We start from the raw sequence: 25,175 nt of genomic DNA, 5'->3' as shown, positions 1-25,175 counted from the left end.
AAGGGAGTGCAGGAACAGTGGCAGCTTCAAAAGGCTAATGAGGCCTAGAGACTGAGTGACACACCATCCTCAAGCAGAGGACGCCATCACTCAAGCTAGGATCAGGCCAGCTCTGAGGTTGGGAGGACCAGGGCTCACCCTCTCTCTCCTGGGTTAGCTCACAGTACAGTCATGATGTCTCCTGGAAGGCAGGCAGGAGCACCGAAGGATGGCGGCCCCAACACACTTAGTGGCAGAGCCCGTGTCCAGATCTTGCCGCATCCTAACAGAAACCAGGGCCATGAAGATGGGGGCGGGGTGGTGGGAGAAACTGCCGCTTTCATCTGCAGTGGTGTTGTCCTGGTTAAACTTTGAAGAAATGATTACTAAACCCTCTTCTATTAAATGGCTCCTAGTCACACTTTAATTCTACCCAGAGTGACTTCTCTCTCCACCCTCCTTGCTTCTCAAATTTGGTTTTTCCTGAGAGCCAGACTCTGCTGTGTCGCTGAGAGGTTCCCATGGCCTCCAGATTACCACAGAGGGTTCCAGGTCTCATGGTGACAGCCAGCAGGCAGATACACAAGAGCCTTGACTGGCTGTGACTCAGCAACATGGCTGTGTGACATGCATATGAAGAGACTGGTGTGGTCAGAGCCAAGGGGAAAGCAGGCTCATCACAAAGACCCCATGGTCCTGGGCCAGCCTCTGTGAAGTGGAAGCTGCGTGGTGGTACCCAGGAGAAACCCATGGCCTTTCCTGAACTCCTGGACCGAGTGGGGGGGCTGGGCAGGTTCCAGCTCTTCCAGACGGTGGCTCTGGTGACCCCCATTTTGTGGGTCACCACCCAGAACATGCTGGAGAACTTCTCAGCCGCAGTTCCCCACCACCGCTGTTGGGTGCCTCTCCTGGACAATAGCACCTCCCAGGCGAGTATCCCTGGGGACCTTGGACCCGATGTTCTTCTGGCCGTCTCCATCCCACCTGGTCCTGACCAGCAACCCCACCAGTGCCTCCGCTTCCGACAACCTCAATGGCAGCTTACAGAGTCCAACGCCACGGCCACCAACTGGAGTGACGCTGCCACTGAGCCATGCGAGGATGGCTGGGTTTACGACCACAGCACCTTCAGGTCCACAATCGTGACCACGGTAACAGCACCTGGGAGGTCAAAGTCACAGTCACAGAAAGGATGCACCTCCCCAAGCCTCCTCACTTGGGAGCAGCCATGTAGGCTTGCAGGGGACTGGGCAGCGGGAGTCATCTGCAAGGTCATAGTTAGTGGTTCATGCCTATGACCCCATCTCTAAAGAGACAGGAGGATTCCTGAGTCTGAGGCCAACCTGGGCCACACAGTGAGGTATGTCCACACAGCCTGGCCTGGGGTACCATTCCTGTTTCTACATCACCCGATGGCTTTACCCATAGTTGAACCTCTGCCATGACTCCAGGCCACCTAGACACAGGATCCTGTCGTCTGTCTCTGGGCTGAGCACAGAGGACCTGAACAAACATTGGCCTCTTATAAGAGATGTTGGCAGGCTGGGGAGATAAATCCGCAAACTGTCTGTTGTTGAAGCATGAAGACTTGAGTTCAGCTCTCCAGCATTTGGGGGGAAAAGCCAGGCTCAGTGGTGGTGGGACTGTAATGCCAGCTCTGGAGAGGCAGAAACAAGGGAGCCCCTGGGGCTCAGCTCTAGCTGGCTAGCCAGCCTAGCCAGTGAGCCCCAGGGTCACTGAAGGACCTCTTCACAAAAACAGTGTAGACAGCTCCAGAGATTGAACTCTGACCCTCACAAGCACTACACCATGGAAAGGCATGCACGCACACACACTCTCTCTCTCGCACACACACACACACGCACACTCACACGCACACGCACGTGCATGTGAAGACGAGGAGCCAGGTGGTGGTGGTGTATGTTTAATCCCAGCACTCAGAAGACAAAGACAGGAGGATCTGAGTTTGAGGCCAGCCTGGTCTACAGAGTGAGTTCTAAGACAGCCAGGCAGGGGAACTCTGTCTTGAGATGAAAAACCAAAAGAGAGGTGAGGGAGGGGAAGCCAGTGGAGAGGGCCAGCTGCCCCAGCAAGCAGGAAGGACCCTGCATGAGGAGCAAGAGGAAGTAAGCCTCCAGCGAAGGGAAGGCTCCTCAGCTACGGGCCAAGGCTCAAGAGGGAGCAGATGAAGCTGGAGGCTCTCCACCTTTGACGCAGTATAGGGCTGACAGGATACTCCTTAAGAAACCAAGCCACTAAGCCTGTGGGCGCCCTCGTGGCCCCACACAGCCCAGGCCATGCCCCTCCTGATCACAGCTCTGCCCCTCTTTCCCTCCAGTGGGACCTGGTATGTAACTCCCAGGCCCTGAGACCCATGGCCCAGTCCATCTTCCTGGCTGGAATCCTGGTAGGAGCCGCAGTGTGTGGCCATGCCTCAGATAGGTGAGTGTTCCCCGCTGGGCCAGGCGGTCTCTACTGAGTGAACCCCACATCCTTTCCAAATTAGAAGTTCCCCTACTTTCTCCGGGATTGTGGGGCCACTGCTTCGCTCTGAATATTCATTCCTAAAATTCTCTCTGCCACACACTTGAGCTGTTGCTTCCTGCCTCTGCTAAGGGGGAATTCACTTGCTAACGCTCCTCATGTCCATGGCCCTCACATGGGTCATGTGACTTTCTACCTTCCTCCTCACTGGGGGCAGGGACAGGAGGGCCCTTGGTGGCCCAGATCTGTGTTGCTGGCCAATGGCATGTCTTCCTATGTGTACCACAGGTTTGGGCGCAGAAGGGTGCTGACCTGGAGCTATCTTCTGGTGTCCGTGTCCGGCACAGCAGCTGCCTTCATGCCCACCTTCCCCCTCTACTGCCTGTTTCGTTTCCTGCTGGCCTCTGCAGTGGCAGGTGTCATGATGAACACAGCCAGTCTCTGTATGTCCCCTGATTGGTGCTGGGTCGGGAAGGCTGCATGCAGGACCCAGAATTGACCCCTTTCTTGCTCCTTGCAGTGATGGAGTGGACATCAGCCCAGGGTAGCCCTTTGGTGATGACCTTGAACGCCTTGGGCTTCAGCTTTGGGCAGGTCCTGACAGGTTCTGTGGCCTATGGTGTGCGCAGCTGGAGGATGCTACAGCTGGCTGTCTCTGCCCCCTTCTTCCTCTTCTTTGTTTATTCATGGTGGGTGCTGCAGCCCCCCTCCTTGAAAGAAGTTCTGCCCACTCTCGGGGATAACGATGGAAAACTCCTTTTCCTGCCGACAAAGGGTCTAGGAGTTCTGGGGACCAAGGCCCTCAAGATGGTCACCACTGCTGCCCAAAGTCCAGGAGCCCCTGTTCCAACTTACCTGAAACAAGCCAGATGCCATCTTTCTGTGGCCCAGCAGCAAACTGGGGCCACAGTCCATGTTCCCTCTCCCAGGAGGGGTCTAGCTTCAGCCCCTTTGGCATGCTGCAGACCCCAGATCTCTGCTTTACCCTGTCTCATCCCACCCTTGCCCAACCTTCTCCCCCTCCCCCCCTGACCCCCAGCTTGATTCCTATCTCCAGCCTCAGATCTCCAACTACCTGCCTGACTCCTACCCCTAACTCCTTCGCCTGCTTCCCAGGATGCCTTTCGCCCCTCCACTGTTTCCTTAGCCCAACAGGCCACTGAGAATCACCACTCTGTCTGCAATCTCATTCCCTTACCCTCCGCCGTCTTTCAAAATCAGAGGTGCTCAGAGTCCCAGGGGTATAAACAGATGGCTCCTCCCCATGGCTGCTCAAAGGGAACAGCATGTCCTTCTGCAGGGGAGGAACTTTTATAAACATAGACTTGGATATAGTGTGTGGTGGCCACTACCAAAGGCTCAGAGGACTGAGCAGTTTAGTGCAGCAAGTGAGTTTGTGTGTGTCTGTGTGTATGTGAAAGAGAGAGGGGAGAGAGACAGAGACAGAGAGAGACAGGGAGACAGAGAGAGACAGACAGACAGACACACAGAGAAAAACAAAGAGAGACACAGAGACAGAGAGAGGTTTGATTCTGAGACAGAGAAAAGCAAGTTGGTATGGAGCATCGATATCCTGAAACAGAACCAGCTGAGTTGGCTCCAGGGGAACAATCAGGTATCATGGGGCCAAAGGGTTCAAGGATCAGTGGTTGCCAGGGGTTCAGACAGAAGGAGCTTGGTGATGTTACAGACACCAGGCCTAGCCTGAGACCAGGCAGGGCTGGGGAAGCTGTCTGTAGCAGGAAGACAATACAACTGTGGGGCAGGGCAGGAGGAAATGTATATGGCATCGAAAGATGCCATGATGGCGAGACACCCCCCCGCAGCCATTGTGGTCCTTACTGTACACAGACCTGGCTCATGGGTAAGGCTAAGGAGAAGCCATAGGACAAGAAGTTGGAAAGGGACAACAGAGTTCCTCCGTATCCGGCAGCCTGCCCAGGGATAGAGAATATTGGACTCCCCTAAACTCAGAGAGGAAGGAGGCAGGAGGACCACCTGCTGGTACAGGTGGTAACCCAGGTGCCCTGGATACACATGCCACCATGGTCTCATTGTCCTTTATGGCCTCCACTGACTTTAGCAGCCTGAGACCAGAGCTTCCAATCCCCCCTGAAACCACCCCCTTAGGCAGAAGACACAGAAGTACAAGGAGGGTGACCCAGGCCAGGCAATGGAGGCTGCAATCAGCGACCCTTCCCACATCCCTTCCCTTCAGGTGGCTACCAGAATCGGCACGCTGGCTCATCACGGTAGGCAAGCTGGACCAGGGCCTGCAGGAACTACAGAGGGTAGCTGCTGTCAACAGGAGGAAGGCAGAGGGAGACACGTTGACCATGGAGGTAAGCCAGGGCTAGGCCTTCCCTCAACCCTGTCCCCTTAGATACTTTTTCTGGCTTTGTACAGGAGCTGCCTCGGAGGTCAAGTAAAAGCCCCTGGGGGTGGGTCTATGGGTACCTGGTGCTAACAGCCCCTATTCTTACAGGTGCTGCGGTCAGCTATGGAGGAGGAACCAAGCAGGGACAAAGCTGGTGCCAGTCTGGGCACTCTACTCCACACACCTGGGCTGCGCCACCGAACCATCATCTCCATGCTGTGCTGGTAGATGCCCTTCTACCTAAGACTATCAGTTACAGGGAAGCCTGAGCCAAGCCAGCCCCCAGCAGCCAAGGATGGGGCCGAGGCTAGGGATGACCTTGCTATCTATAGTTAGGCTCCAGGAAGAGACAAGCCAGGCCGGGTGGGCTGGTGAACAAGATTACAGGCCCAAGTGCCTAGAAAGGATTGATTGAGATTCAGGACAGTGATGCTGGGAAAGCTGGAAGGTGAATCAGGCACAATGCGACCCAGCAGACAGGCGGCTCCATCCTGTTTAGAGGTACTAAGCACACGCATGCTATTGCCCAAGCCTGAAGCTTAGGCCACCCAACAAAGATCAAAGCCATGAAGACTCTGTAGCCAGGGTCTAATCAGTGGAAGCTAGAGCCAATGGGATAGCATCCTGAATGGAGCATCTGAGCAGAGAGAAATGCCTGGTCTCCCATAGGCTGACCCCCAGAGGCCATCAGCCTCTGCCTCCCAGTGCCTAAGGTGAGCCTGGAAAAGGCCAATGGGGCAGACAGAAGAGCAGCTAGCCCAGGCTAATCCATCCACCCTCACTCCTAGGTTTGCCTTTGGCTTCACCTTCTACGGCCTGGCCCTTGACCTGCAAGCCCTAGGAAGCAATATCTTCCTGCTCCAGGCACTCATCGGGATTGTGGACTTCCCGGTGAAGACAGGCAGCCTGCTGCTGATCAGCCGCTTGGGCCGGCGCCTCTGCCAGGTCAGCTTCCTGGTGCTCCCCGGACTCTGCATCCTGTCCAACATACTGGTGCCCCATGGTGAGCTGCCGCCTGGCTGTGGGTGAGCAGGAGGAGGCAAAAATGTGGTGTGCTAGCTGAGGCTCTCCTACCCTCCCTGGGGATGGGAGTGGGGTGGGGGTGGGGGTACAGCCAGAATAGAGAGTGAGGGAAATGACAGAGAGAGGGTAGTGGACAGAGCAGTGAGGGGGGTAATAGAATTTTAGAAGAGATCAGGAAAGCTGTAAGATTAACACAGAACTCACTAATAGATTAGGGTGGAAGAGAAAAAGCACAGGGCCTCCCTGGATCTGGCTCTGAGGGACTGGGAGATAGATTGGAGCCACAAGTTACTTAGTGTGGCACTGGAGGAATGCTTCACAGGCATTTGACAGACAGCCTATAGGACAGAGAATATTGGACCCTACACTGCTGACTCCACTCCTGTTCACAGGGATGGGGGTCCTTCGCTCGGCCCTGGCTGTGCTGGGGCTGGGCTGCCTGGGGGGCGCCTTCACCTGCATCACCATCTTCTCCAGTGAGCTCTTCCCCACTGTGATCAGGTGAGGCTGTCATGGGCTCAAGGAGAGCACTCCAGCCTAGCGGAGAGCTGCCCCCAGGTCCCCATGGAATTCCGGTATGGTCTCCACCCTGCCGAATTCATTGAGCCTCCCTCAACCTACTGGGGTCAAGACTGTAGAGAGCAGAATGTGACTCACAGGCAATTGTGCTGCCACAGGATGACTGCAGTGGGCCTCTGCCAGGTGGCAGCCCGAGGGGGAGCCATGCTAGGGCCTTTGGTACGGCTGCTGGGTGTCTATGGCTCCTGGATGCCCCTGCTGGTGTATGGAGTGGTGCCAGTGTTAAGTGGCCTAGCTGCACTGCTGCTGCCTGAGACCAAGAACTTACCACTGCCTGACACCATCCAAGACATCCAGAAACAGTGAGTGGAGCCGCCTGCAGACCACCTCCTCACTCCCTCCTTCCCCATCTCCCAGATCTCCTCCCTCCCTCCACAAAAGCCCAAAACAGGCTGGGCACTCACCCTTCTCAAACAAAGGAGAAAGCAGAAGTCAAGGGAGGGCTAGCATGGACCAGAGTTACACCACACATCAGGAGAGTGGAGACCAGGGTAACAGGTGGATTTTAACCCTCAGCCTCCATTCCACCATGTGGAGGAAAAAATGGCCCAGCCACCCCCAGGTCCACCTTAGAGAAGTGGAGGGGGAGAGGACACGTGAGCAAGCTGGCGTTTGTCACGGGGAGGGGGGGTGATGGGTGTGGCTGGGAATTTCACAGGTGGCAGACTCTGCCACTAAAGTCATTGGGTGGTGACATGGTTGGACAACCCACCCCACCCTGACATGCTCAGTAAGTTCAGACCTGAGCCCCAGGCAGGGTGCTCAGACCTGGGCATGGACACACAGGTCAAAAGTCAGGGGTCATTCTGCTCCTTAGAGTCACACATCTCTGTCTTTCCTGAACAGGTCAGTGAAGAAGGTAACACATGACACACCAGATGGCTCCATCCTGATGTCTACCCGGCTGTAGTTGCCTGGAGAAGGAACACAGCCACAATAAGAGGAGGAGGAAGAAGAGGAGGAGGAGGAAGAGGAGAAGAGAGAGAGAGAGAGAAGGAGGAGGAGGAGGAGGAGGAGGAGGAGGAGGAGTAAAGGGCAGGGCTGGCGACGGCGGGTAAAGACACCTGCCTCCGGGCCTAAATTTCTGAAACTCATGTGACAACAGACTTCACAAAGTTGTCCTCTGAGCTCCGCATGGACACATACCCGCCCCCGGTGATACACACAAATAAATAATTTTTAAAAGAATGAAAATGAGGAAGAAGAAAGGGAGAACAAAAAGGAAGGACGGAGGAAGAGAGGGAGCAGGGGGATGAAGTGGGGATGAGGGGGCAGGGGGAGGAGGAGAGGAGGAGATGGCTTCTTCCAGGTCCTGCAGAACAGCCACGGGAAGCAAAGAGCTCTATCCCTGTAATTCCGTCTGAAGGACAGAAGGCTGCCCAGACACCATTACCCTGACTTCCCCAGCAGCTGCACACCAGAGAGAGGCCAAGCCTAGGGGACACCTTCTCGCTGCCCACCACCCAGCCTACTGCACGACTCAGAACTGAGCACCTCAGCACAGGCAAAGCAGCAGCAGCATCTCAGGGTCACTGCGGGCCTCGGTCGGCTGGCCTGGTCCCTCTCCAGCCTCTCCTCACTCCATGTGCCCGTCCATGTCTGCCTGGGTCTCCGTCCCACATGACACCCTCTAGACCCTCCAGACCCACCTTCCAGGGTTCAGGGACAACTCATGACTCTGATGGCATTGTGAACCATGGTTAGGGCCACACATCTGCCACTCCTCACCCTCCGCCACACACACACCACATACACACATGTATACATACATGCACACACATACCATATTCATGTACACACAAGCATCTACCTGTGTGACTGCTCCTAGGCACCTCAGAGGAAGGCTGCAACACACACACACATACCACATATACATACATGTACACACATACCACATCCATGTATACACAAGCATACACAGAATGTATACAGCTGCAGATACATATGCACAGTCACATGTGTGCACTTGCACAAAAAGGGTGGGTACGAAACAGAAAACAGCCCTTGTCTTAGATGTTGGTCCTGCAGTCCTGCTCCTCGGCTGCAGCTCCTGAACCTCTGGGAGACTATGTCCTTTGGCTATGTGTACATGCACACAAGCACAAAACACACACGCGCGTGCATACACACACACACACACACACACACACACACACACACACACACACGCACGCACGCACGCACACTCGCACACTTCCTAGTGACACTCCCCCAGATGTAAAGGTAAAGCTAAGATTATATTTACACTGCCTGCTGCCTCAGGACAAACTTGTTCTGCTGCTCTAGGCCCAGCTGCATTTCCTGGGGGCAACAGGGTTCCTAGGAACTTCCAGGACACAGAGCTCAGTGGAGAGATGGATGTTTCTCTCTCCTACAGTATTCTTCTAAGTCAGAGACGTTCCTTCGTCTGGATTCTGAACGGCCACCCCTGGTTATCCAGGTGGCTAAGAATTTTCAGGACAAAGCGTTCTGTCACTCTGGGAAGTGGCAGCATCACTGTCTTAGAGTCACCTGACAAATCTCTGGGCTGTGGCCCACACCCATTTAGACACACCCTCTTTTTAATGCCTACTTTGGAGGTTTCTAACCTCAAAGCTGCTGAGATACCCTCACAGTGGAGGAGCCAAGAGACTCTTTCGGAAAGGTAAACCGAGTCAAAGCCACATCCAGAGCTCTTTAGAAAACAAAGCATTTGGGTGTCAGGTCTTGGCCTTCTGATGCAGAGAGGGAGATGGAGCCCCAACTACAAGGCAACCAGGGTGATGGAGCCGTCCTTTCAACTCCTAGAGTACATTCCTGCCTCAACCAGGGTCACCATAACAACGGCTGAAGTGAGAGTAAAGGCATTCCTTCCAGGCTTGTCCCCAAGGAACTCCCGCTGTCTGTTTTCTGTGACTAACAATGCAGGTGAGGACAGGGCTCTGAGCCTGGGCTTTGAGAAGAGAACAGTAACACAGGGCCCAGGAGTGAGTCCATGACCAGCTGGGGACAGGACACCCTGGGACAGCGCTGCCCTGGTCAAAGCCTCCCCAGACTCCCACAGGAGAGTCAGTGTGACCTCCCCAGGCTCCCAGACCAAATCTGCCCAAGATGGCAAGCGGGGCTGGAAGCCAATGGGTTCAGAAGGCCAAGGAGAGGCCACACTCACAGAGAGCCAGCCACCCAGTGGTCAGCACTCCAGGGTGGTGGCGTGCTACAGAGCTGGGAAGCAGAGCCAAGAGGTGCAGGCAAAGTCACAGGACAGAGGAACAAGTACTCAGAGGGATTCGGCCACTGCTACACTTGAGGCCCTGAACTAGCCACTGCCAGCCACCTTGGCCACCAGGAAAGACTACTTTCCTCCAAATACTGGACAAGATGTCAGCCATCTGGTAGGATGTCAGCCATCTGGTAGGACATGAGTGACCGGTGCAGAGCCTCGGAAAAGAGGGCAACATGATGCCATCGGGAACCCCAGCCAGATGCCAATCTCCCTCCCTCCCACACAAGCCGAGCCTGTCTCCCACCCTCAGCCCACTCAGCAAACACTTGCAAGCCAGACGTACAACAGTTGTCCAAGAGCCCAATGTTGTATTCAACTCAAGTCAGAGGGCTGGTTCAGGGAAACGGCTCAGTGATGGTGCAGTGGGCAAGGCCATTTGTCATCAAGACTGAAACTTCAATCTCATCCTCAGGCCCTACATTGTGGAAGCTGAGAACTGATCCCTCTAAGATGTCCTCTAACGGTACACACATCACACACAAAGTATTTAGAGGAAACTTAGCAACTGTCAGGTGCACCCACTGAGAGCACCCACCCCGAACAAACTACACAGGACTGGTGGAATTTGGAAAGTTTTTGTTTTCTTTTTCCCACACATTTCCGGGTTTGGGGTGTTTTCCAAGACTCAGACACATTTGTTAACAAAGAGAAAAAAAACTGGGGGAGCAGGGAGCCCATGGGCAGAGAAGTGACCCCAGCCATCCGCAGACACAGCCTCACTCCCGCCATCCCCTGCACCTGCAGCTAGCTGGTGCCACAGACGCAGCTCTGGTACCTCGATTATTTGTTTTTAATATATATCTGCATTTGCCTTTCCCCTCCCCCCGCCCCCCCACCCGCTCCTCCAGCGGCTTCGGCTTCCCAGCAATGCACGTTGCCCGGCAGCAGCGACACACACAAAAGGCCTTGGCCAGGTCCAGGTCCAATCCCTGGGCAGCCCCAGGCAGGAGGGGACTTGGGGCACTAGGAGAATGAACCCTACTGCCCCGCCCCAGCCACCCAATCTGGGTCGCTCTGGGTCCACCCGCCCACCCTTCTTCTCCCAGAGACTCTGGAAACCCAAAGGAAGGGAAGCAGAGAAAAGAGAGTTTAAAAAAGAAAGAAAAGAAAGGAAAGGAAAAGAAAAGAAAAATAAAGAAAAGAAGAGAAAAGAAAGGGAGTGGGGCGGAGGAGGGTAGGGACAAGAGACAGCAAGCCTGAACCGGGACAGGAGGGCTGCGAAGAAGGAAGGCGAGAGGAAGAAGAAAATCGAGGGAAATAAACGAACGGCGCAGTGGACACTTTACAAAACCCCAGCCTTCCTTCCCGCCCAGCCCCACCAAAATAAAACTACCCCCCTTAAAAAAATAAATCAACCCAGGGCTGTGAGCACGTGCCCTGCCTGACAGGCGCAGAGCGGAGGACAGCCAGCCCCAGAGCTGACAGTGCGGCGCCGAGGGCAGCGGGAGGGAAGGGGATGAGCACGTAGTAGTTATATTCCTTTTCTTTTTCTTTTTTTGCGTTTCCTCTTCGTGGGAGAAGCCTGAGGCAGCCGGGGAGAGGGTCCCCAGATCCCCCTGCAGGGAGAGGGCCGCACCCTCCTCCCTCCTGGGAGGAGCAGCTGGCAGTGGGGTGCCTGGACTGGGTGCTCAGACGTAATACTCTTTGTCTTTGTTCTTCTTGGCCTTGCTTGGCGTCTTGGGGGCAGCAGGGGCCTTCTCCTTCACCACCGCCCCATTGCTCTGGGCCGAGTTACTGATGTAATTCCGGCTCTGGTCCACCTGGTAGGAGCCCTCGTCGCGGTTGCGGTACTTGTACATGGCGTAGAGGAGAATGAGGATGCAGAGCGCCGCCGCCGCCACGATGCCCACCACCATGCCCGTGGTGCTGCTGGATTCGCGGATCACCTCCACTGCACCTGGCGGGCCGCGCTCCCCCGGACCCGTGGGGTTGGCTGTGGGCAGACGGGGGAAACCGGGGGCTGAGGTCACGCCGGGGCGCAGGGGAGGCGGCCGCCGCGGCTCGAAGGCCGTGGGGACCCCAGGCCCCAGGGGTGGGTTCTCCAGCAGCGGCTGCAGTGGGTCTCGGTGGTTCATTTTGCCCGCGGGCAGGTTGGGGGCTGGGGCGGAGGGCGCAAATAGCACCCCGGGGGCGCCCGTGGCCCCATCTGTCCTGAGGTTGGGTCGGGGCTTGCGGGGCGACAGGAGGGTGGTGCGGTCCGTGACCAAGGGGAAAGTAGTGTAAAAGTCCTCGTCGTCCGTGGGGGGGAGGCTGGAGTCAAAGACCTCCCCGGAGGCGAAGCCCGAGGCTTCCACGGGCTCCTCGCAGTCGCTGTCGTCGCGCTCGGCCTGACACGGGCCCCCCGAGGACGGGCGGCGCGCGGCGGGCGGAGGCAGGGTGTCTTGGGTGGCACCCACGCCCGTGAGAAAGGGGTAGAAGGTGGGGGGTGGGGGCACGAAGGGGGATCGGGTGGCCACGGGAGGAGGGTCTAAGGAGTCCTCCGTGATAATGGGCAATATTAACTCTCCTCCTAGGAAAAGAAAGAGAAGAGAGAAGAGAGGGCGTCAGCGAGGGCCAGGGCGCGGGCGGCCGGCACAGAGAGAGAAACAACAGCCTCACACCCAAATCGGTTCAATTGGCTTTGGCGGAGACTACGCGGGCCGGGCCCGCCCGCCAGCCGGCCAGCGCCTGCGCTTTAAGCGGGCTGCGGCTCGGATGCCCTGGGCACCCCACGCGCGGGCTCTGTGACTTTGGGTTTTGGTCTTTTTGTTTCGTCTTAAGAAACCAAACGGAACAGAAAGGAAAGGAAATTGAAAAGAAACGGAATTTTTTTTTTTTCTACTGGTTTAAGGCTTTAAAAACATACAACAGCAGCATTTAAACAAACCTAACAACAATATCTTTTAGGGTTTTTTTTATATATATTTCTTTTTGCTTTTTTTTTTTTTTGCTTTTGTTTTTAAAAAAGAAGATAGCATACCACGGAATTCAGGCAACTTACATCAACAAATAGGCCGTGTGATTTTAGCATGAAGAAAAAAATTACAAACAGAGCTGTGTAAGCGGGTTCTCCCGAAAAAAAATAAGAAAAAACAACTTTTCCGTACAACGTTTTCTGTCTATCTGTTTGGCATCTCCCTCCCTGGACAGCCTGCTTCCTCCAGAAAGATCTCTCTCCTCCCTCTCTCTTCCCCCTCATTGAACACGAGACTGAAATTTACACAGTGCGTGTGCGGGTTAGGTCTGGGGAGTGGCACCATTCAGTGACATCGTGGGAACAGGAAGGGTCAGTGGAGAGGCCATGGAAAGGAGAGACGATGGCTGGCGTGTCTATGTGAGTGTGAACTCGGGGGTGGGGGTGGGGTTGGGGAGGCTGGCCGTGGAAAGGACCTGGGGCTAATTTCAGAGGGCCATGGGAGGAAACTTTAACCGGGAATGCTTGTGTGGAACAGTGGGCAGGGAGGATCAGACACACTGGAGCTGGGTTTGTCCCTTAGGATTCTGGGAGGTGGTGAAAAGTTCAGAAGATGCATGGAGGTAGGGAGGATTGGGAATGAGGGAGGGAGGACGGAGAGTGAGTGAGGGCGGAGGTCATATGATTACTGAGCTAAACCTAACTCTCCACTTTCTTCACCCTCCACCTCTGACCCCCACTGACTTCCCCCCACCCCCTCCCCAGAACCCCCATGGACCGCCAGAACCTGGCCAGGTTATGACTGCTTCTGGCCCTCTTATTATTGTTCAAACAATAATAAAACAACGGAAAGAAGGAGAAAGCAAAAAAAGAAAAGAAAACACATACACAGCCATCTGGGAGGGACGCGCTAGCTAAAACAGGGCCCAGGATAACTAATTGGGAAGGCGTGTGATAGGGAGAGGGTATTGTCTTCTCTTTTAGTCTAATAACTCAAGTACCCTGGGGCAGAAACTGCAATTCCCATCAGCTTCCTGTGGGCGGGAACTACAGGTCCCATTAGGCCTTCAGGGGGCATGAACTACACCTCCCATCTATCTGTGGGTCAACAACTACAACTCCCATCAGCCTCCTGGGCCTCTTCACTAAGCAAAGCTCTGCAAGCCTCTGACCTCCGGTAGATAGAAGCTGAATAAGCAGCTCTAGGCTGGAAGGAGGGCTCAAACTCTGGCTTTGGAGGTTGCCTCTGGTCCTTTTGGCTATGGAGTTGAAAATTTCCTCTCCGGCTCTACCTCCAGCTCAGTCTACGCCCAATCCCTACCTGAGCACTTCTCTTGGTTGTCCGCACCCACAGTCTTTCCACCCCTCTCTCTTAATCATCCCAGGGCTTCCTTTAGCAGATCCAGCAGCCAGGCCAAGTCTCACATCCAGAGCCTTCTCTGCTCTGCCTACCCCCGCCTTCTTGGGGGCTTAACTTCTCACACACCTCTTGAGCCTTTCCTCCAGCAGCTCCATCCATCTCACGGAGGCCACAGCAGACCCTTGCCACTGAAGGAGGAGGGACCTTACCAAGCGTCTCAGGCGTACTTCCCCTCAGGTTCCCTTACGCCGTGAAGTTTACAGCCTAAGAGTGCCTAGCCCTCCACAGACTTAGCCATGTGAAATGCTGACCCAAGAGCGGATTGCCCAGTTCCACTGATGGAAATCAAGACCTCATGGATGCCGGGCAAAGCACTCCAGCTCTCCCACTAATACATCCCAACCCTCGACCCCAGCTTCTAGGAGATGAGGATACTGGGGCCTAGAGAGGGCAGGACTTCCAAGAGAGGTGAATAAATGAACTGGCCAGTCCCTTCGGTGGCTCCCCGAAGCCAGGAAAGGGGTCAGGAATGTCTGGGCCACCACTCTCATGCCTCTAGGAGGCTGGCAGGCTGCTCACTCACCTGAGAAGCCAACCTGGAGGCTCCAGGTGTATCAACTGAATTGCTGTGTGACTACAGACATGTGCACCTCTATAAATCTAGAATGTTGCCATGCATGGTGGCACATGCTTGTGATTCCAGCACTCAGGAGGTGGAGGCAGGAAGATCGTTTCAAAGATCTTCAACTACATAGCAAGTTCTGGCCAGCTTAGGGTATGTGAGGCTCTGTCTCAAATAACCAAAATAAATAAACTAAGGAAGTGAGCCTCAGGCCCCGTTGCGCCTGGCAACGCTTCATTCCCATCCACTGGCCCGGCCTGGCTCGCACCCTCTGCCAGCTCTGCCTTCCACCTTTTCCATCACAGACCGAGCCACTACTGAGAACTCCAGCGTCAAAGCCTAACCTAACCTGGCTTATGATCTGCAATCAGCTGGCCATCACCGGAGACCCATGCTAGGGACATGTCCTCCCTAAAGTGCCTGTCCTCAGACTGACCAAAGCCTGGCCGGGTGGCCTCTCCAGTCTACGTGGTAACACGGTGCTTTTTCTACTCCCACGCTCCTCCCATTTCCAATGTCCTCATCCCTGCGCAGTGCAAACCGCACAGGAAAGCTTGGGGCCCGTCCAATAGTAACAGCGTGGGCCTAATCATAGCAGGAGCTCCTTCCCTATGACTGCTGAGCTCATCTAGGTCCTCTCTGCCCATCCACACTACCTCTTGTCTCCTGACCTTTGCCCTCTATTCCGAACAGGCTCCCTGTGGCTAGCCCACACACACTCAGGATCCAGCCAATAATACCTCATCTTCCGGACTGACCCCAGAAGATGCCCTCTGCTCCTGGTGCCTCTGACGCCGTCTTCCTACTCTTGGAGGCTCAAGTTTGACTCACTGCCAGGGAAGGGCCACAGGCATGAGTCCCATCTGTCGATCTTACGAGCAGCCAGCAGCAGGCCTGGCATGGGGCTCTTCAAGGGGAGTGAATGGCAAGTCCCCTAGCACTCTCTCTGAGGTAGGCCGGATCCGTGGGGAAGCACAGAGCACCTTTTACAGGCTGAGTTTACACACCCTTGCCCCACCTTCTTGGGCAACAGGCACTGAAGAGAGCTATGCCTCACAGTCTTTTCCTCCATGTCCTCAGGTCTGCCTTCTACCCTCTAAAAGCCCTGCCACCTTTTGCATCTTAGGCTGAGCTACCAGTGCCCTCAGGAACTCCAGGGTCAATAACCTGACTTATGATCTCCAACCAGCTGGCCATCACTAGGGACATGGCACAGTGTCGTTAGTACAGCTCATCAGAATGACCAGGGCACAGATCTTGGCTCTTCACCAGCCTGTTGCCTCCAGCTGGGTGAGGGCAGATGGTGGACTCAGGTCTGGACCACACAGATCCTGCCCCACCCTGCAGCTCCCACCATTCGCACTAGTCCTTGGGACACACCGGTGTTGTAGATCACCATCACAGCCTGCCCTGGCTCCCTTTTCAGATCTCAGCCAGATCCCTTCAGTCCTCATCCCCTGGAAGGCTCTCCCAGTTTGTGTCTATCTATGGTCGGTGGCCATATCTCCCATGATTCCACCAATGTGCTTTTTGCATAGCAGCATCTTTCTCTGATACTACTCCCTCTGTGTGCCAGATAACCACACATAAACCTCTCCCAAAGTGATAGACCGCGGAGAATCTCACATGACCTGAACGACCCTGACCTGGACTGTGGGGCACTGGAGTCATCAATGTATGAGCTTCCCTGGGACACTGGCCCAGGAAGGGTCTAGAAAACTCTACTGGGAGGCAGTCAGCAAGGCCTGAGCAAGGGAGGCTGCTCAGAGGCTTCAGGCTAGGATGGTCCCACTGCTGGCTCTCCCACTAGGCTTTTGAGTAGGAGGGACACTCAAGGACTCATGATGTTGGGGGACCTGTGATCAGCTCTGCATCACTGGGAGACAAATGGGAGACTGTGGCCCCTGAAGCCATCAGACTGACCAGGAACCCAGGCAGCCTTCAGCCCTTCTCTCTCACATCTGGCAACTGCAGTAGTTGCAAATTACAGGTGCATGCTTTTCAGAGCAAGAGCCCACTCACCCTCTGCTCTTCCAATCCTAAGGAAATAGAACACTTCAATATACATTGGGTCCACTCGCTAGAGAATTCCATTCCACCAGCCGTTCCCAGACGGCTCTTCATCTCAACTCTTCCCTGTCTAGGGTGTGCACACAAAGCAAGCTGGGCCCTTTCAACCTTCAAGGAACCTTGATCAGAAACATATCCACGAAGCTCTGTGCAGTGGTTCATACCTGTCCAATCCATTCCTCAGGAGGCTGAGGCAGGGGCATCACCATGAATTCATGAGTTTGACGTCAGCTTGGGCTACAGTGTCTGACCCTGTCTAAAACAAAAAGTCTACCTATGAACCCTAACTTCTATCCAGTCAGAACATGTCTACCCCATAGCAGAGTCTGAAACTGAGTTTCTGGGTGACCCAAGCAAGCTAAGCCTCCTGATGGCATAGAGCCCGTGCACCAGTGCCGAGGGCCCTACCCAAGCTGGGAGGGTAAGAACGTTAGCATTTCAGTGGATTAGGGGGAAAGGCAGCTCTTATACCTGAAAACAGCCCTGTAGGTCATGACTTACCAAGCCACATGCCTACAGTATTGATAAGAACAGCCCAACTCGGGCCCAGGATGCACTGCTAAGCAAACAGAACCCTGGCTAGATTCCATCCCTACTCACCTGTTGGAGCAGAGAAGTATGCCACTGTGGGCTGTAGCCTGAAGGATGTATCCCTCCGCACCTGTAACACCAGCTTGGCAAGGGCGGAGGCGAGAGTGGTTGCATGGTCAGAGACAGTGAGCTACTCAATAGGAGGGACGTGCGCACATGTGTACGAGCAGGCACACTCAGATGCAGACCCCCTAGGAAAGTTTGTGTTTCTATATCCGTGAGCATAAATTCCTAAGCACAGCGGCCTTCATGGATCTGAGATGCCTGTGTGTATGTCAGTGAGTGTGAACAGATGTGTCCATGTGAATGTGTCTCTCACACCTGCTGCCCATGAATCTGAGGCATGTACTACAAAGGACATGCTGTGTGGATGTGTCCTTCAGAATATGCAAGTAAAAATACCCTGGCTCTGAGCTTAAGCCATATATATATTTGGTTTTTCGAGACAGGGTTTCCCTGTGTAGCCCTGGCTGTCCTGGAACTCACTTTGTAGACCAGGCTGACCTCAAACTCAGAAATCCGCCTGCCTCTGCCTCCCAAGTGCTGGGATTAAAGGTGTGCGCCACCACCACCCAGCCCATAAGCCGTATATTACCCTATAAAATAAATACATTCATTCTGAACCTTGGCATCTAGACTACATTTCCCAGCATTCCTAGCAACTGAGTATGGCTCAATTGATGAGTGTTAGGCCCTGTTGGGTTCTTTGTCCCTAACAGCCTCCAGCTCTCCATCAGTGACCTTGGACATGCTGTGTTAAAAATGGAGGTGCCACAGATGGAGGGAGGGTGGATTACAAGCACATGCCCCCTGGGCAGAGCCCAGGAAGCGGCCATCTGAGTGAGAAAGTTCTCTTGCCTTAACCACTAACATTCAGGGCTCATCTGCTACAGAGATGAGTGTTATCTTATACAGGCTTTGGCCCCTACAGTGGATGCTGTGATGACGAAACACCAGAGCATTCAAGTGACAATCCGGAGAAAGGATGGGAGGTAGAAACACGTGGTACAAACACTGCCTGTGCCAACCTGCTGAGGCAGAGGTGCTGAGGGAAAGTGTGGGGACAGGGGACAGGACTGCCAGCTCTTACTTTCTGCTTTTAGCAACTTGTTACAACATAAACTTAAACTAGGGTTGGATGTCTTGCAGGCAGGGAGGTGAGGAGGCAGGTGTGACTCCTGCAGGAGTCAGAAGAGCCACTGCTCTCAGATGCCACACGCCACAAGGGGGTAAAGGCTGAAAGGGCACAAGGGTCAATGACAGAGACCTCAACTGACTGAGGATCTTTTCTGCCAAAGGTCAGATTTAGGAGCAGTCTCCCCACCTACCATTTAAAGTGTCCTTAAGACAGGCATGGCCCTGTGAAGAGGACAGGCGCAGAGACACAGGAGAAGCCCCAGGAATGGAGGCTGGGGCTTAGGAGGGGGCTGCAGTATGGCTGCTGTGACTGAGCCTGCACACCAGAGGTAGGCAATCTGGTGTGGGACGTCTGCACTTACACAGCCAAGAACATTTCTTCCAAAACTCACTTCTGAAAGGGCCATGGAGGATAAGGATGGGACATTGTGCCCAGCACAGCAGCAGCCTAAGGCCTTCCCAGAGACAGAAGCAGGAGTTACCAGAGACTCTGTCCTTTCCACTGCAGGAGTGCCCGCCCACCTGCTTGCTGGGTTTCCTCCTCCACGCTCAGGCATGCATGTCCTGTTGCCCAGCTTTTATGGGGACTGGGAGTAGATGGGTCTTGCTAGACTCCAGGTTGACCTCGAACTTGCAATCCTGTCACCTCTACTCCACAGGTGCTCACCACTATACCCAACTTCTTCCTTTTGTGACAAGCTTTTGTTGTAGGGGAAGCACTCTACTCTAGGGTGTGTTGGAAGTAGTGAGATAAATTATCTTTCAGCTCATCGTCTGCAGACCAGAAGCAGCAAGTTTGGGTGGATCAGAGTAAGCCACCATCTACTACTTTGAAATGAACGACCTCCTGAGATGAGATGTCTGCCATCCCTGGAGTGGCAGCCGGGGACATTCTGGGACAGAAGGCAAAATGAAACAGATCTTTGGTGGTTGGACATCCTAGGCCCAAGCAAAACATTCTCTAGCTGGCCCCCAAATCTGCCTGCGCCTCTGCCTAGGAAGTGGTGGTTCACGACCATCTCAGCTCAGTGTGGTCCCTAGATTGAGCTCTGGGTTTGGAATGCATGTGGACTAGAAGAGCCTGTCTGTCTGGGGCAGCCTGTGGAGATCGCCCACTCCTGACCCCTTGCTCATTCTTGCACCTTGAGAAGTCATCATTTAAAGATTACACGGCCATAGGATGGAAGGAGACCAGGCTCTGAGTCATTACTAGGAGGCTCCCGCCGATCAGAAGCATTGTAGGTCAGGTCTCTGTTAAACCACAGAAGCTGAGTGTCACTATAGCAACTAGAGTCACTCAGGAAGCTCCCAGGAACCCAAGCCCATGCTCCTGTGCATCTGACCAAGTGTGTGTGCCAGTATGTGTGTGCCAAGTGTGTGTGCCAGTATATGCCTCTAAGGGTCTCATCTATGGCTGGGTGACACTGAGGAGGGGTAAATGCACACGTGAACCTGGATGCACAGGAAGGCTTGCTTGTATGCAATACCCCTAAGGACATGTGTGTATGTGTCTCTACAAAACCGGGTAGGCATGCCCTTGTGGGTTTAATAACTGTGTACATACACAGCAGACATTATTCTGAACTGGGTCTGAATACACACATGACCTACAAGTCTAAAGATAAGTGTGTGCCTTTTAATGTGCCACTGCAGGGGTACCACTGAACACACAGTTACACCTGTGTCTGTGAGCATTTGAGTGGGCCATTTTAGGTGCGCGCGTGTGTGTGTGTGTGTGTGTATTTGTGTTCACGTGCACCCCCTCTTTGGGAGTCTGAATGAATGCGGACATACTTCCGTATGGATCAACATGTGTGTCTCTGTGGAGCATACACCTGCAAAACTGAGTTTGTCTGTGAACACAGGCTTCCCAGGGTCTGAAGATAAATGTGTGTGTGAGTGTGAATGTACATGCATGAGTGTGCTTCTCAGGGTCCCGACAGTGTAGAGGGGTGCAGGTCCACGAGGCCGAACCAATGTGTACATATGCGCAGACTTCTGGGGCCTGAGCGCTCACACCCCACTTGGACAGCATGTGCCCATGCTCCTGCCGTCTCAGTACATACTTACACCCCAATGTGTAGAAACCCCTTCTGTGGGGACAAACATGTGGGTCCATGAGTACATGCCTCCACAGATGGACATGTGTGTCTTGGTGAGTATCCACGGACAGATGTATCAGTCCTGTGCACACAGACCGAGGGGACATCTGTGGATATGTGTATGTGCATGCTTCCATAAATGTGAGCGAATTGCGCACATCCCTGAACACAAATGTCGTGTCTGTGGCTAGGAAACATGTGGCCATCTGGCAATCCGAATGTATATGTGGGACTGTGGTCTGTACACACTTGTGAGCAAGTGTAATGCAGGGGGCTCAGTCCACAGACGTGTGCCTTTGTGCACTGAGCACAGATGTGTCACTCTGAGGCCAAGGACATGTCACAAGGCATGTGCCTCTGTGAGTCTTGAGCACAAATGAGCATACACACACAGCTCTGAACGCACGGTGCTTGCCCAGTGTGCACGGTTTCTGAGGAGGCTTTCGGGCTCAGAGCATGTCTGTGTACATCAACAGATGCAAGCCAGCGAGCAAGCGTGTGGGCACTGCTTCTGCGGGTTTAAGCTTGCACTTCCACGTAGCCCTGAGTGGGTTCAAGGCGCACAGCACTGAACGTGGGAGCCTTTGAGCATGGCGTGTAGAGGTGTGAGTCTCTGAGGGCTGAGCAAGTAAGCGGCTATGGGTCTAGGCATCTCTAGGTGTTCTGGAAGCTCTAAGCATGCACGCGAGACACTCAGTGGCTCTGATACATAGCATGCTTCATGGGCCTGTGCACACTGTACCCCCTCGTGTTTCTCTGGATCTCCTAGGGGTGTACTGTACATTGGTTTCAGAGTATCTGTGCACACATGTGACTCTTTGGGGCTAAGTATCTGTGTGCCTCTGTTGATATAGTGTAAAAACTGCATGCACTCTTCTTGGTTTGAGTGTGTGTGTGTGTGTGTGTGTGTGTGTGTGTGAGAGAGAGAGAGAGAGAGAGAGAGAGAGAGAATATGTGAGCTTCTGGGCACTATGTGAATCTGTATGCTTAGGTGCTTAGGTGTACAAGTGTGGTCCTGGTTGGAGCTCATGTGTGCAAATATGGACATGTGCCTCTATGGATATACATCTTTGCATTCTTCTTATGTATCTCAGGAGTGCAAAGTCCACAGTTCTACAAGGGCTGGGCTGGAAATACAGTGTGTGGGCCAGGACAGCTGGGCTAGCAGGGGTGGTGTGTCACATTACCAACTGTAGGTGTTTGTCCCTTAGAGGCACTCCCACTAAGGAGAAGTCTAATAATATTCTGTGTGACTGGACCTCCAGCCTCCGGGAAAATGATGTGCTAGATGCCAGGCTCTCCAAACAAGGAGGACAGGGCCTGGAGTCTGCGGGAGGGATGGGGAGGTGACCGGGCCAAACAGGGATGATTCCAGGGCACATACTCCCACCGAGGGTGGAGATCTGGAAGTGTGGAGGGCAGGCAACCTAGGGTCAGGCTCTGAGCAGCCTGCCACTAGCCAGGCTGCCTCCTCCTCTGCCAGGAGCCTTATGCTCTGCTAGGAAAGGTTTCCTTATCCCGGGGCCTCAAAATGGACTGGCGTTGCAGAGGCCAGGATGAGAGGGATAAGGAACATGGTCCAGGCCAGCCTGACTTCCCATGGGGAGATGAGGACAGTAGGCATCTCAGAGCTGTGGACCGGGTGATGTAGGTGAGCACTGAGCACTCCAAGGTCCACTCCGCCCTTCCTCCAGGGCTTATATTCAAAGCTGGGCCAGATCCCAGCCTCCCATCTTCCTCCACCTCTGTCTTCCCCTCACATGGGGGCTCTTTTTTTTACAGAAGAATTACACAATGCACAGTGATCTCTGAGAGCCCTGACCCAGGGGCAGCCTGAAATGGCTCAAGATACCAGAGAGCACACTGTAGGACAACCTCATGCTTCTAGATAGAGTCTTGGCTGGGACCCTCAATCCTCCCAGGATGGCCCTGGGACAGCCTGGGGTGTGTGTGTGTGTGTGTGTGTGTGTGTGTGTGTGTATGTGTGTGTGTAATATATATCTGTGTTGTGTGCTCAGAAATCTATCAGCATGGAGTTTGTGTCCCAGAATGAGAAGTGAGGCTGCACCCTTCCCCATGGCATAGTCCCAGCCCAGAGATCTCACAGGTCATTCCTTGCAGCCACTCAGAGTAAACCTTGCTGGAGGCTGTGTCAGCCTGTAGGTATTCCCAGACACTGCCTACAGCTTTGATGGATTAGGCAGTGTCAAGAGGTGCTGTGGGCAGACTCTAGCTCTCCCAAAGTCATAGTTGGGCTGCAGGATAAAGAGATGGAACGGTGGCTCCCAGCAGAGGAGCCTCCTGCAGAGGAGAGCATCTGTTCCCAGGGGCACAGGCCCTGAGCTGTGGACAGTGAGGTCTTTCCTACCTAGCAGCTGGTACCTCCCGTGAATGCTCTTTGGCCCAGGACCACAGAACAATCCCACTCAGCTCTCAACTACTGGGGAAGAAAGGGATGAAGGCAAGGGCCATCAGCCTCTGGCTATGGGGGCTTCCACTGCTGGTCTGTGACCAGGACCCCAAGGCTCCACCTATCTCCCTTCACTCTCTCTGTGGTAGCCCACTCTCAGCTTCAGTGTCTCCTATGGAGCTGCTAGGCCCTCCAGACCCCTGACCTCAGGTCGGGTTCACAGCCCCTCTCCATCCCTGCATGAACTTGCCCTGGCCTTGATGAAACCCACAGCTCAGGTGCCACCATGGCATGGTAATATAAGAAGCCTGTGGGAAGCCAAGCAAGAGATGTGGGCAGCCCCTCTGCTCCTATGTCATCCAGGCTGCAGCCAAGGCCTGTGTTCCCCTACTGGGAGCTCCCACCAGCCACATCCAGTCCTTTTACTGGTCCTGCTGTCAACCCCCAGTGACCACCTCCTTCTGTTCCTGTCAGCCACTGACAACCTGCTCAATGAGCAGCAACCACTAGGCCGCCCCAACCACTCTCATGCTCTCAGCCAGGCCTGCAAAGCTCACCCCCAACCTGCCCCAGTTGCTCTCTGTAGCTGGAGCCAAGGCTCCAGCTAGCATCATTAAGCAGAGTTCCTGTGTTGCCACCACTCAGGGGGCCCTTTCCACAGCTTCTGCAGCAGCTCTCAAGCTAGGCTCTCTCCTAGGGGACTGCACGTCTGGCCTAAGGGGCACCTCCACCTAGTGCACTGCCAGATATAGAGGTCTCATGTAGCAACTGCCCTGCTTGACCTGGAATCCTGGGGACCCCTTCAAGAATACCAGATGAGTCACTGAAGCTGAGTAGGAGTCCAAGGGAGTGCCAACAGAGACCTCTATGAGTGGCCAAGAGAGCGCCAGGCTTCAGGGCTGATGGGAGTTGTAGTTCTGGACCTGTGGCCTGATGGGAATTGTAGTTCCCCACCTCCCATTTCAGGACTCATGGGAGCTGCAGTTCTATAGCCGCATCTCCCTCTTTCCTCCCAGTTCCTCTTGGCTCTCCTCCCCTAGGAGCCCAAGCTAAAGACTTCACTATCTCCAAGGATGGGACACCAAAAGGTGCCTTGTCAGAGGGCATGTGAGGGACCTGGGGGTCTTCTAAATTACAAAGGGACTGCAGGAGAGAGTAAAGCCTGCAGGACACCCTGGGTTGGGGCCAGGTGGCAGAGAGTCGCCCCCCTCCCCAGCAGTCGGTTGCAGGGGCCCGGGGCAGGGGAGGGGGGAAAGGCACTCACCAGTACTAGGCTCACACTCCTCTAGGTCCTCATCATCACTTGGACACTCAGCCGAGGCCACCAGGAGGTCATCTGTGTTCTGGGGAGTGTGGGAGGATGGTAAGAGGAGTAAGGAAAGAGAGGGTTCCGGTGGGTGAACAGATTCCACAGCTGCTTCCCAAGGTATGTATGGAGCAGCACAGAAGACAGGGCCGAGGCCAAGCCCAACCCTCTCATCATTTTTGGGTGATTTGGCCTCTCAATTTCCCTTGATAAAGGATAATAAACAGAGCCAGCCCTGTGGCTCCCAAAGATCAGACAAGTGCTGAGCCCCTTACACGAGGGAGCCAGGAGATGGGATGCCAACCCTGGGCTTCGGAGGTGTTTCCCAGAGGTCCAGAGTGCCTGAGGCAGGGGCCAGGGGTATGGAGGAGGCTCAGACAGAGAGAGTGGACAGGATATGGAGGGTTTCCCATCTCCAGCTTCCCCACCTCATCACTTCTCAATCTTTCCCAACCCCCTTCCACAGAGAGAACCAGGCTCCGCACAATAATTAGGACTATGGTTGCCATGACAACAGGAGTCGACTTTGTCAGCATTTTCTCTACTGATTGCAAAGAAAGAGGATCCCTGAGATGAGTGAGCCTGAGGGGGAGGGGAAGTTCAGCAGGGTTAGGAAAGAGAGCCAAGGAGGGAGACCCAAAGCCCAAGGAGTAAGGGAGCGGGGAGACAACAGGCGAGGAGAGAGCCAGTGTGGAAGAGGCCAAGAAGCCATGGGGAGGAGGTTCCAACCCGCAGCTCCCTAAGTTCCTCTTCAACCCAACAGCCCTTGCCCAGGGCCAAAGTCATGGACTCCTCTTCCCTTCCACAGCCTTGACCCTCTCTCTCTTCCACCAAGCCCAGGATCTCTCAGGGGCCATCCACTCTCTTTACCAAGTGGCTGGCCTGCCTACCCTCTTCTACTAAGATTAGATGGGATTTGGAGGGCATAGGTAGTCAGCCTAGGCGAGCCTAGGCCTTACTCTTAGGGCTCCCCACTCCCT

General features: G+C 54.4%; 2 protein-coding genes across 5 annotated transcripts in view; one reads left to right on the top strand and one right to left on the bottom strand.

Annotated features, from left to right (window-relative positions):
• Positions 1 to 410: 410 nt before the first annotated feature.
• Positions 411 to 7,627, top strand: Slc22a12 (solute carrier family 22 (organic anion/cation transporter), member 12). The gene is made up of 10 exons (NM_009203.3): positions 411 to 1,130; positions 2,318 to 2,421; positions 2,752 to 2,906; positions 2,984 to 3,152; positions 4,682 to 4,805; positions 4,949 to 5,064; positions 5,629 to 5,843; positions 6,256 to 6,364; positions 6,541 to 6,744; positions 7,289 to 7,627. The coding sequence occupies exons 1-10, from the start codon at positions 729 to 731 to the stop codon at positions 7,350 to 7,352; spliced, it is 1,662 nt and encodes a 553-aa protein (NP_033229.3). The 5' UTR covers positions 411 to 728; the 3' UTR covers positions 7,353 to 7,627.
• A 2,636-nt stretch (positions 7,628 to 10,263) lies between these two features.
• Positions 10,264 to 25,175, bottom strand: part of Nrxn2 (neurexin II) — a 114,462-nt gene continuing 99,550 nt past the window's right edge. For 2 of the 4 annotated variants that reach the window (NM_001369363.1, NM_001205234.2), the window contains exons 22-23: positions 24,154 to 24,232; positions 10,264 to 12,213 (exon numbers count right to left, since the gene is read on the bottom strand). In NM_001369363.1, the coding sequence (NP_001356292.1) occupies positions 11,333 to 12,213; positions 24,154 to 24,232 (960 nt within the window). In that variant the 3' untranslated portion in view covers positions 10,264 to 11,332. The remainder of the gene's footprint in view (positions 12,214 to 24,153; positions 24,233 to 25,175) is intronic. The other 2 variants (NM_020253.4, NM_001205235.2) reach the window with 1 other exon arrangement.

The sequence above is a fragment of the Mus musculus genome, chromosome 19 (genome assembly GCF_000001635.26).
Source record: "Mus musculus strain C57BL/6J chromosome 19, GRCm38.p6 C57BL/6J".
NCBI lineage: Eukaryota > Metazoa > Chordata > Mammalia > Rodentia > Muridae > Mus > Mus musculus.
This window is presented reverse-complemented; position numbering and strand designations above follow the sequence as displayed.